We start from the raw sequence: 12081 nt of genomic DNA on the forward strand, positions 1-12081 counted from the left end.
TGGATATACACTGTACTAGTGCCGACATTGTGCATGCTCTGTTGCCTGTGTCTATGTGCCTGTGGTTCTGTCAGTGTGATCATGTGATGTATCTGACCCCAGGAATGTGTCAATAAAGTTTCCCCTTCCTGGGACAATGAATTCACGGTGTTCTTATTTCAATTTCCAGGAGTGTATATATAGCAGTTCATGACAAATTACAAAACTCCGCCATCTCTCTCCCCACATCCACCACTGCTGGCGGCTCACCTCCAACTGCGCAACGCTACGCGCTGTTCACAGCCAGCTGCCTAACACTACAAAGGCGAGTATTACAACAATGCAAAGCAGCCACAGACTGCACACAGCACAGCCAGTAATTTTCATACAGAAGTGGCGTTACCAATAAAAAAACCTAAACAGCCTACTTACAAGCTGACCACAGACTGATAGGCTTCAAGCGCACGTATAAACACAAGAACCATACCGAGTCAGGTGTTTCCTTACATTTGGTATAATAGGGCAGACATTTGGTGGAAACTCTTCTGCTGACGGCGGGACAGTGATTTGCTGCATTGTTGTCTTGATACTATTTAGTCAATTTCCATACATATTATGTCACTGAAGTCCGCCTCGATAGCTGAATGGTCAGCGTGACGGACTGCCGTCCTAAAGGGCCCGGGTTCGATTCCCTGCTGGGTAGGGGATTTTCTCCTCTCAGTGACTGGGTGTTGTGTTGTCTTCATCATTTCATCCCCATGCGACGCGCAGGTCGCCCAGTGTCGCGTCGAATGTAGTAGGACCTGCACCAAGGCAACCGGACCTGCCCCGTAAGGAGCCTCCCGGTCAATGACGCCAAACGCTCATTTCATTTCCATGTCGCTGAAGTTGTCTTATAAGCTTGTTTCAAATGTCACAGAAAGAAGTGTATAGTTCTATTAGAAAGAAAAAAAGTCGGCGTCGTGAGTCAGTGATTATAAACGATAAAAACTACTTATGAACGTCAGGAAATTCGCCATGTTGTCTGCTATAACTTGGTGAATACCGCACCTCGATACATTCGTTCATTCTGGATGTATTTGGGGTGGCGTTTCTTAGTTTTCTGACACTATACATACCATTTTCTCACTAGTAACCTATGAAGGCTTTCACACTAATGATGTTAAAAGAGGATGTTCACACTACCGTGGGATGAATATTGTGTTAGAAACATTGCCAAAAATCTTTTGTTTACATTATTCACAACTGTCATCCGAATGCTAATGAAGCTTTTTACGTGTCGGTAGACACTCCAGAAGAGATAGTTGCAGGTCTGGCTGAATCTGCAGCCATTATTCATGAAACGTGCGGCTGTTTTGAGCTTATTAGGCAATAGACAGACAGATGCCAGTTGTACATTCATGTCCACAGACAACATATTCAGTAACATCTCTAAAACGAACTTCACCATATGGCAGTTTTAACACCGTCTCTGGAAGTCAGTAGTGTCAAAACCTTCACATAAATGATGTGTGTGTGTGTGTGTGTGTGTATTACTACAAATGAGCGTTCCTGTACCCTGTACAGTATTGATAACTATAATCCTTATACACATCATAAGAGTAAGTTAAAGAAGTACTATTCTATAGCGTATATGAGAAAAGATCAAATACGCTTTATTTGTATGCAACTGAAGGGTTACCATGCTAAAGTGACTATGCGAGAAAATGCACTTTCTAGTTTATTCGAAATAAACTTTATTCAAATAAAGTGAACATATATATATATATATATATATATATATATATATATATATATATATATATATATACTAGCTTCACATTAACACTTGGTCATTGACTTGGGAAAACAAGTTAAACTTGCCATGATACGAAAATAACAAATAAACACAGACTTTTCTAAATAAACTAGCTCTGAAGTACTAAACCAGCTAAGTAAACCAAACAATATTTTTATTATTTCTACCTCTAGTAACCATTTGTTCTTTGCGTCTTGGTACAGTTCTGTGTAAAAATGTTTGAGCACCTCAGATAGGTACTGCATCAGACTGTTGACGTCTGTTTTCGAAGACAATCCTGTTGCGCTAGTGACGTCACTGGAAGTGATAGTTTTGATATCTTTACTTCGCTGCTCTTTCTTAAACGTTGTTATCATTCACCATCCCTCCGTTGCACCAAACGTCTTTTTAATCTCAATCTTCTTTTTTGCCTAGTTTTCAATTTTTTCTTGCTGATAACAACAATATACATGAACTTACGTTTACAAACTCGTTTATGATTTCCCGTAATTTCCCATACCATTAGAAACATTATATACATTATTCAGAATTCTATCCATGTCGTCGGGGATTCACAGGGATGAGATGAATCAATCCCATTAGGAAGGTCCCTTGTCTTTGTTTATTTTCACCACAGAATTGTTCACAAAGTCGTTCCTTCATTGGGGGCAAAATTGATGTGCTATCTAGATGACAGTTACACCGATTCTTAAAAGACAATACCCTGCGCTAAGATAGTTTCGAGATGTAAACAATTTTAGAAGGCTAGAGCGATAAAACAGAACAAGACATCGTCAAAACCTACCTTATTGTTTGATTTAATCTTCGTGGGTATTTCTTTTCCACAATGTGCATATGATTTGCCTCTCCTACTCAAGACAGGCTCATACTTTATTTTAGAATTACCGATTTTCTGTCATTTCCCTTTTCTGAACTACTCGTATGGTCTTCACTGTCCATTTTACTGCCAGTGAAGAAACACAGGAGATAGCCTACAAAACGGCAGGAGCTAGTGGAATTGTGTAATCTCTATGTCCAATATAATCAACTGGTGTAACACATTCCACCCTTCCCTATTTAGCACGAACAAGTCATACTAGTTACCTCCCATGCCGTTTACTGCCCTTCGTAGCACCTTCATTAGCCATCGTTGAAGACAGCCGTTTTAGCATGTAGAAGCCCTGTTCACAAACCACCTAAGGAAGTGAAAAACACAATTAGTTCAAAACAGGCCCTTAGCCGCTTTAGCATCCTCCGATCTTAAATGATAACCGTCCTTTAGCAAAAAATATAATCGGAAACTTGGTGAACCACAGTGTGTATATATTTGATCTTAGTGTTGCCGGATGTTTCAAGTCTTGGTTTGATTAATCAGTTGTATGTTCCTAAGTAAGCACCGCATCTGGGACAAAAGTGCTTCTTGCTCTGGCAGCTGTCGACGACGTAGGGAATCCATATGCAAAGAATGCCTCTGAAACAATAAACACATAAAACTGATCAAGTATTACAAGTAGAAATTCATGTTGTCTGAATAGCAGTATATTTATGGTCATAAGTTTAACGGTAGGTAAGAATTCAGTGTGAAAAGTACACAGATGGCGGTGACATCAATCAATCTCCGAATGTACAATACTGGCACGCGTTGCACGATGAGAATACGCACTGCTACTTGCTGTTCAGCTTAGTAACTGACTAATGATTTCTATTCAAGAATTCCTTTGTGGCATAGGTGGAGCAGTTAAGGAGAAAGAACTTTAATTTGCACTTCTGCTACTACGTATTACTCTCCTTTCTATGCCCAAGTCGGATTCACTGGAGGTAAGTGCAGATAACTTTTCTTTCCACTAATTTATTGGTGAATATCTCTGTTACCATCACACTGGAATGGATTGTTGACAACAAATACGTGAGTAGCTAAATATACTGTGAGACTGTGGTCAATATTCTCAGTTGTTCAGAAAGTCGCCTGCGGGATTAGCCGAGCGGTCTAGGCGCTGCAGTCTTGGACTGTGCGGCAGGTCCCGGCGGAGGTTCGAGTCCTCCCTTGGGCATGAGTGTGTGTGTTTGTCCTTAGGATAATTTAAGTTAAGTAGTGTGTAAGCTTAGGGACTGATGACCTTAGCAGTTAAATCCCATAAGATTTCACACACATTTGAACAATTCTGATTGCTTTCTTTTGTGCTATAAACACTTTTTCTCCGAAGTGAGGAGTTACCCTAGGATGACCAGATTTACGAAATCTAAATGTGGGACACTAATTAGAAGTAGAAATGAATCGATATTTTGTGGGAACTTCCTTTAATACTGTCTATTTATAGGAGATTTGTGTTAAAATACTTTGTTTATGCTACAATTTCAAAGTTAATCGTACATTTTTGTTAAAACTCACACTAAAAAATTAAAAAATCTTGAATTACTAATCAACTAAATATTTTATTGTTTATTGTTGTTACATGCAAAGAAACGTGCAAAATAATTTCTCGCTTTGTCGTTCTAATTTCAAAAATGGAAATTTAGCTTTAATTTCCTAAGTAAATACTGACATTCCTTTTGACATTTGCGTGAAAAGTGTGCAATATATCACATCACGTAACATAACTGGTCATTTTAACGGTCTAAACCACACTTTTAAACGCGGCGACCTGAAGCAACGGGCAGTGCGCAAAGAAAGTGGAAGTGATAAAGTGTTCGCGTGTGGACACGTCGCATAGTACCAACCACAGAACTTCAAAAATCGTGTCTCGTTCATTTGGTTTAATCAGAAAGTGTATTTTCTTTATTCATTGGGTATAACCTCAATTGTTTTCCATTTCATAATGTTGTACGTTTCTTAAAATCACTCTATTTCAAAATAAATGGCGTGTTTAATCATAAACGGTACAATATATGTGTATTTTGTCGGAACAACGGAGCGCTTAACCTAAATAAGGGACGATCCCGTCTGGTCACTCCCGTCTGGTCACTCAAGGTTAGTCCAAAATGTTATCGTATACTACATCAGTGAATGAAAATATACTTTCACTTCTGAACTTATTGAATCTAGTTTATCACCTATTTTCAGAATGGAATTATTAAAAATGTCTCCTGCACGTGAATTGTCATTTATAATGGTTCCATTCTCTTAAGTAAAAACACTGTCACCTTCTGCTGCTTCTTTACCTGTTTCTCTTTTAACAGCATTACGTAGTGATTTAGATTTGTATTTCGATCTCCCATTTTCTGAGAAGATGTGTACATTTTTGAATTTATTTTACATATTATCTTCTAATGTTACAATATACAGGGTGTTACAAAAAGGTACGGCCAAACTTTCAGGAAACATTCCTCTCACACAAAGAAAGAAAATATGTTATGTGGACATGTGTCCGGAAACGCTTACTTTCTATGTTAGAGCTCAATTTATTACTTATCTTCAAATCACATTAATCATGGAGTGGAAACACACAGCAACAGAACGTACCAGCGTGACTTCAAACACTTTGTTACAGGAAATGTTCAAAATGTCCTCCGTAAGCGAGGATACATGCATCCACCCTCCGTCGCATGGAATCCCTGAAGCGCTGATGCAGCCCTGGAGAATGGCGTATTGTATCACAGCCGTCCACAATACGAACACGAAGAATCTCTACATTTGGTACCGGGGTTGCGTAGACAAGAGCTTTCAAATGCCCGCATAAATGAAAGTCAAGAGGGTTGAGGTCAGGAGAGCGTGGAGGCCATGGAATTGGTCCGCCTCTACCAATCCATCGGTCACCGAATCTGTTGTTGAGAAGCGTACGAACACTTCGACTGAAATGTGCAGGAGCTCCATCATGCGTGAACCACATGTTGTGTCGTACTTGTAAAGGCACATGTTCTAGCAGCACAGGTAGAGTATCCCGTACGAAATTATGGTGGTGAATCGAGGAAGTACAGTACATACTGACGAAACTAAAATGAGCGTTTCCGCACACATGTCGACATAACACCTTTCCTTATTAGTGTGTGAGGAATGTTTCCTGAAAGTTTGGCCGTACCTTTTTGTAACACCCTGTATGTTATAGTGTGAAAGTACTTCGGGATCATTACTTGTTGTAGCCTTGCTGTAGCTTTCTCTTTTCATTATGAAAATGCTGTAATGGCTATAGTGATCCAAGTATTCTTTGAGAATTTCCTAGTTTTGCTTTCAACTGTTTTTAGAAGAAAGAGGGTGAGGAGCACTAATTTCAAAAACCGTTATATGCTGTTTAAAAATATGATGAATTTGAAACTGGCATTAGTCTCATTGGAAAAGCTACGAGAGATAGTGCAGGACAGAGGAAATGACAAGAAATTGGCGTGCTGTGGTTCATGGAGTCACGGAGGGTCGGAACCGTTAAACAAGTAGAGAGAGAGACACAGAGAAAGACAGAGAGATAGAGAGAGATAGAGAAACTCCAGTCCAGTCAACATTTGCTAAACTAACTTTCTATTGTTCTGGCTTTAATTACCCTTATTGTTTTCGTTGAGTATTTCTGGAGTGTGCATGTAGCTAAGTTATGTAACGTGACCAATGATCTGGCGTTCCGTGTACCACAGGGCAGGTATGTGGCTGTATCACTTCTAACAAGACGTCTCTCGAGATTCGCGGCCCTCTGCAGTACTGAATCGAAGTACACTAGTCCTGCTCACCAAAACGATGCGATGTTAATATCAATGACTAAGACAAGAGTATTTCCATTTAGAGACATGGTTGTTAAACTTCTGTTTGTCGAATATATTATAAACACGTGTACTAATATCTTGAGCTACTATAGTAGATGTAGACACTAAACTGAATGTTCGTACCTCATTTTGAAGTAGTCGTTTTGTGCGTGTTCCTTGCGGGTAAGTAAGGTGAAACACTTTGTTCTGATAACGTTATTTGACATGAATGTTGTAATGTTCACAGAACTGCATTCATAATTAGAGTATGCAGATCAGGAGTTTGATGCTCTACAACTTACCATTAAGAAAAGGATAGGTGAATTTTAAATGTTGTTTACTTTTATGTAAGATGATCGACGTTGGAGCCGTGAGGTAGTGAACGTGCGTGTGAAAATAAACGATCGGCATTGTGGTGTGCGTACTGTAAGACCTTCGGTACACACACCATCAGATTATTTGACTTGTCGCTCTAACGAAGTAGGCGAGTGTCAGCAATATGTCTCGTGGTCTTATCGTGGCGTGTTTATCTTCTGCCGTTAGGTCAGACAAGAGAAATGCCACTTGCACGCTTAGAGCAGCAGATTGACGGTGACCAACTTTAAACAGAACTTGATTCATTTTCACACACATTTATTAAAATAATAAAAAGCATAGACATTACGTAACTTGATTCTGGATGCTGTTTACAATTGACAATCTGAATTTCCTTTGATCTTGGTACGTTAATCTTATTCTCACATATCTCTGATACTTGACAAAGTGTCTATTCATTTATCTTCATGGCTATGTACAGGAATATGATAATCTTATTAGGCGCAGACTGAAGCTTGACTATAGACTGATACAGACTGATGCAGACTGGTACAGACTGATGCAGACTGGTACAGACTAATGCAGACAAATGCAGACTGACTGATCGGAGGTCTGTACACTCGTTATAATACCTTGCACGTTCAGGTACCACTGCGCGAGTGTGATCCGCGAGGAGAAAAGGTTCTACGTTAGCAGCAATCTCATTGGCTGCGTTGCATATTAATACGCAGATCGGCGGAAGCAGAATTTGATCCATCTCTAAGGCAGCGCCATCTCGTAGTACGGAGATGGACGAGCGCTGCGCCTGCGCTGTTGTGCTTAGCGGGGCGCGCTCTAGTGGGAAAGTTGTGTACGCACTGACTATGCAGAACTATGTACACAACACCCAATTCATTTTTTGAGAAGTGCATACTTCGTTGGCAGATGGCCTTGCCGCAGAGCTAACACTAGTTCCCGGCAGATCTCCGTAGTTAGGTGCTGTCGGGTTTGGCTAGCACTTGGATGGATGACCGTCTGGTCTGCCGAGCGCTGTTGGCAAGTGGGGTGCACTCAGCCCTTGTGAGGCATACTGAGGAGCTACTTGATCGAGAAGCAGCGGCTCCAGTCACGAAAACTGACAACGGCTGGGAGAGCGGTGTGCTGAGCACATGGGGATCCAGTGACGCCTATCGATAGAGGATGGCACGGCGATCGGTTCTACCTTTGGGCCTTCCGAGATTCACAACGTCCTGAACGAGTGCTCTCTAGTTCTGGATAAATTGATACTGGTAGACGATGCTCGACACAAGGTCACAAGTGTTAAGTGTATGCCCGCTGCCGACATTGGTAATCTGCCAGCACAATACCTGTTTCGAAGTAACTGTGCCATACCAAAAAGCACGTTTGAAGTGCCAGAACTTCCTGGGGAAAACGCCACTTCTTCCCCCCCGCAACAATACTTCCGCTCTGGTGGGACAAGTGTCAGACTTCGGCAGGCGGAATGGCTTCCTACGCTCACCACAACCCTGTCAACCCCAGTTTGTGATAGTTCTGACTTGATGTTTGCCTTTTTGCGAGAAGAATTTTTGCTGCCTTTTTTTAACCGTTGTAAATCCAGTTACATTGACGTTAAATACACTGTTAGCTGTAATTCTACTCTCAAGGAAATCGAAGAACTGATTCACATCCTCTCTATTAAACTTAGTTCTAAGTTCTAGGGGACTAATGACCTCAGCAGTTGAGTCCCATAGTGCTCAGAGCCATTTGAACCATTTTCTCTATTAAACTTATTTCTTCTGGCCATTTCTTCATTAAGCTACAATATAGCAGGTCAGCAACTAGAAGCAGTTATTCCATAAATTATCTGGGAGTACGCATTAGGAGTGATTTGAAATGGAAGGATCATATAAAGTTGATCGTCGGTAAAGCAGATACCAGACTGAGATTCATTGGAAGAATACTGAGGAAATGCAATCCGAAAACAGAGGAAGTAGGTTACTGTACGCTTGTTCGCCCACTGCTTGAATACTGCTCAGCAGTGTGGGATCCGTACCAGATAGGGTTGATAGAAGAGATAGAGAAGATCCAACACAGAGCAGCGCGCTTCGTTACAGGATCATTTAGTAATCGCGAAAGCGTTACGGAGATGAGAGATAAACTCCAGTGGAAGACTCTGTAGGAGAGACGCTCATTAGCTCGGTACGGGCTTTTGTTGAAGTTTCGTGAACATACTTTCACTGAGGAGTCAAGCAGTATATTGCTCCGTCCTACGTATATCTCGCGAAGAGACCATGAGGATAAAATCAGAGAGATTAGAGCCCACACAGAGGCATACCGACAATCCTTTTTTCGACGAACAATACGAGACTGTAATAGAAGGGAGAACCGATAAAGGCACACAAGGTACCCTCCGCCACACACCGTCAAGTGGCTTGCGGAGTATGAACGTAGATGTAGATGTAGATTGATGTTCCTCCTGGCTGACGGAGGGAGAGTTGTGGATTTCATCTCATAGATGAATAAATCACCTTTTACTCGCCATTTTCTTTTCTCTGTTGAAAGAAGAAGATAGTTCACATTTCTCTGCTATGTCGAATGCAAGTTTACGAACATATTTTATAGTAAGAGTAAATCCAAGAAAACCCTCTTCAAACAAAAGGAGGCGAACTGCGATACCTTTCGCCATCTTAGATGTAAAAGTTTATTGTCTTCAGAATAACTTAACTTCATTGGAGAATACGTTTTTGCTATCTTCAAGTATCCTTGTGGTAGCTTTGGGCACTCCATATACAAGAGCACATTATTTAAGTCCACGGTCACCGTTTCTGTATGCTGGCATGTCGACCTTCAGCTCATCTTCTGTCTATTTCCCTTACATTCTCCTTTTTGCCATCTTGGAAACCTAAAAAGGTTACCCATACCTATTAGTTATTGCAAAAGTTTTGCCATCTTGAAAACCTAAAAACATTACCCATACCAGAATGAGCTTTTCACTCTGCAGTGGAGCGTGTGCTGATATAAAACCTCCTGGAAGATTAAAACTGTGTGCCGGACCGAGACTCGAACTCGGGACCTTTGCCTTTCGTTTCTTCGAGGAGTGTTAGTTCTGCAAGGTTCGCAGGAAAGCTTCTGTGGAATTTGTAAGGTACGAGAAGAGGTACTGGCAGAAGTAAAGCTGTGAGGACGGGGCGTGACTCGTGTTTGGGTAGCTCAGATGGACAGTCTGCTTTTGGCCGGTGAGCGATGAGGACGTCTTGTTTACGTCCCGCCCGCAGAGTCGCGAGCGCGCATAGTTTGTTTACTTCCTCGCCGCAGCTAATACTCGGGTCTGTTGACATTGAGTCACCATGGCTCATTCGTACAGAAAATCCACCATCAAGACGACCACGAGCGTTTGAAATCGAACGATTCATCTGTGATGAAGTTCAAATGCCAACACAGCACGTCATCGGTATCCACCTATCCATCACAAGTAGCGTTGTTTACGTCAAGATGGTCGATGATGAGTTATGTCACGCAGTTGTGAACAGATGCGCGAACACTCTCAAGTTCAAACACTCTGAAGGTCACATCAGAGAGTTTACCATTGGCCATGTTGGACGAGGATTATGCACACTAAGATTCTTCGAACTCCCGTTCGAAGTGCCACCGGACGTAGTTATCTCAGCTTTCCGCCCTTATGGGATGGTAATTAGCCACGTGGCCGAAAAATGGAACACCTTCGAGACATACCAGATCCTCAATGGCGTCCGACAAGTCAAAAATGAATTAAAGAAACATGTGCCATCCTACTTAGTCATAGGTGGCTGTCGAGCTATCGTAATGTACGATGGACAACCTCGTATTTGTTCTTGTTGCGGCCAGGAAGGTCATGAACGCTCAGCGTGTATTCAACGTCGGGTTATACAAATTCCATTACATGACACGGCACCACCTCCTACGCTCACGGCCCTCCCCCTCAGTTACGCAGGGGTGACACTATCGACCGTCATGACAGACGAAAAACCACTTGGAAGACAGGAAACGTTAGAATGCACACCTGTCGCCAGTCCTGGATTGACCAACAACATCACGGTCTCCGCAGAGATTCAAGAACGCCGCCCATCGACTCCACATGAAGAATCGGACGAGAGAATGGAACTCGACGCTAGGGTTGTACCGACCTCTGCTTATCTCCCTGAGGGGGATGCGATACGGGAACCACAAACTCTTTGGGACACAGAAACCCACGTCCGCAAACAAACGTCACAGAGAAAACATAAAAAGCGACGTCGCACACCCTCAGACGATTACCTCCAGCGGACGTCTTCTCCAGTTGACGACCGGACGGCCGACGAGACGACGAGGAAAATGGATGACAAAGGATCGCTCTCACCTGTCACTTTGTCTGATTTTGCCAACCCCTTTTTCGCTCTCTCGGGCAAACAGATCACAAGCACAGCGTCCGCCATTGGTACACAACCGGAAACAACTGCGGATTCACACTTAGTCACTTTGCCCACTAGTGCTCTACCGCAGCCACTGTCAGTTTACGGATCTTGGGCGGACACTGTCAGTTTACGGATCTTGGGCGGACATTGAAAACGATTCTAGGCGCGCTGCGGTGGATGAGGAGAGGGGTCTCTCCTCCCACACCTCGGCCTCTCCCGAGTAACAACAGATGACGGCGCCGACGCGGCCAGCAGATAACAGGCCCCACCTTTCACGGCGACGCTGACGGCGGCTCCCACTGCAGGAGACGATCTACAGACCTACCGCTTAACGACCATCAACACCATTCGGACACGTACGAAGTTGAAGCTGCCCCAAGATATGCAGACGTTGACATTTTCTCCAAGAAGTCATCGTCGCCGATTTCCCGGGTATGTATAACCATAAGGCTCATGTGTCCCACGCCTCGCCAACTAACAGTGGAGTCGCAGTTCTCCTCAGAGAGGGCCTCGAGGCGGACGAAGTCCGATATCTCCCCGACGCTAGAGGAATGGCCGTAACGGTGCTAGGAGTCCGGTTTATCAATGTGTACGCAGCTTCCGGAACGAATCGCCGTCGTGACCGTTCGCTCTTCTTTGCAGAAGGAATAGCACCGCTTTTTCCGTGCAGGCACGATGACTTGATATTAGGGGGCGATTTCAATAACACCCAAGCACCTAAAGATCTGCTGCCACGCCATTCACCGTGCCCCGAACTTGGGACGCTCATCGGCGATCTCCAGCTGGTAGATACATGGGAACATGTCCTAGGAAATCGACCGGGATACACCCATTTCACGAGTCACTCGTCTAGTCGCATCGATAGGATTTACGTCTGCCGTTCTCTCGCGGCAACGGTGAGTGACGCGGCGGCGTGGCCAGTAGCCTTTTCTGATCACG

The 12081-nt window shown here is 43.1% G+C and overlaps 1 protein-coding gene across 1 annotated transcript in view; it reads right to left on the reverse strand.

Annotated features, from left to right (window-relative positions):
- Positions 1-1786: 1786 nt before the first annotated feature.
- LOC126236377 (lipopolysaccharide-induced tumor necrosis factor-alpha factor homolog) overlaps positions 1787-12081 on the reverse strand; it is a 77047-nt gene continuing 66752 nt past the window's right edge. The window contains exon 4 of the mRNA XM_049945637.1: positions 1787-3227. Within this exon, the coding sequence (XP_049801594.1) occupies positions 3128-3227 (100 nt within the window). The 3' untranslated portion in view covers positions 1787-3127. The remainder of the gene's footprint in view (positions 3228-12081) is intronic.

Source organism: Schistocerca nitens, chromosome 1 (genome assembly GCF_023898315.1).
Source record: "Schistocerca nitens isolate TAMUIC-IGC-003100 chromosome 1, iqSchNite1.1, whole genome shotgun sequence".
NCBI lineage: Eukaryota > Metazoa > Arthropoda > Insecta > Orthoptera > Acrididae > Schistocerca > Schistocerca nitens.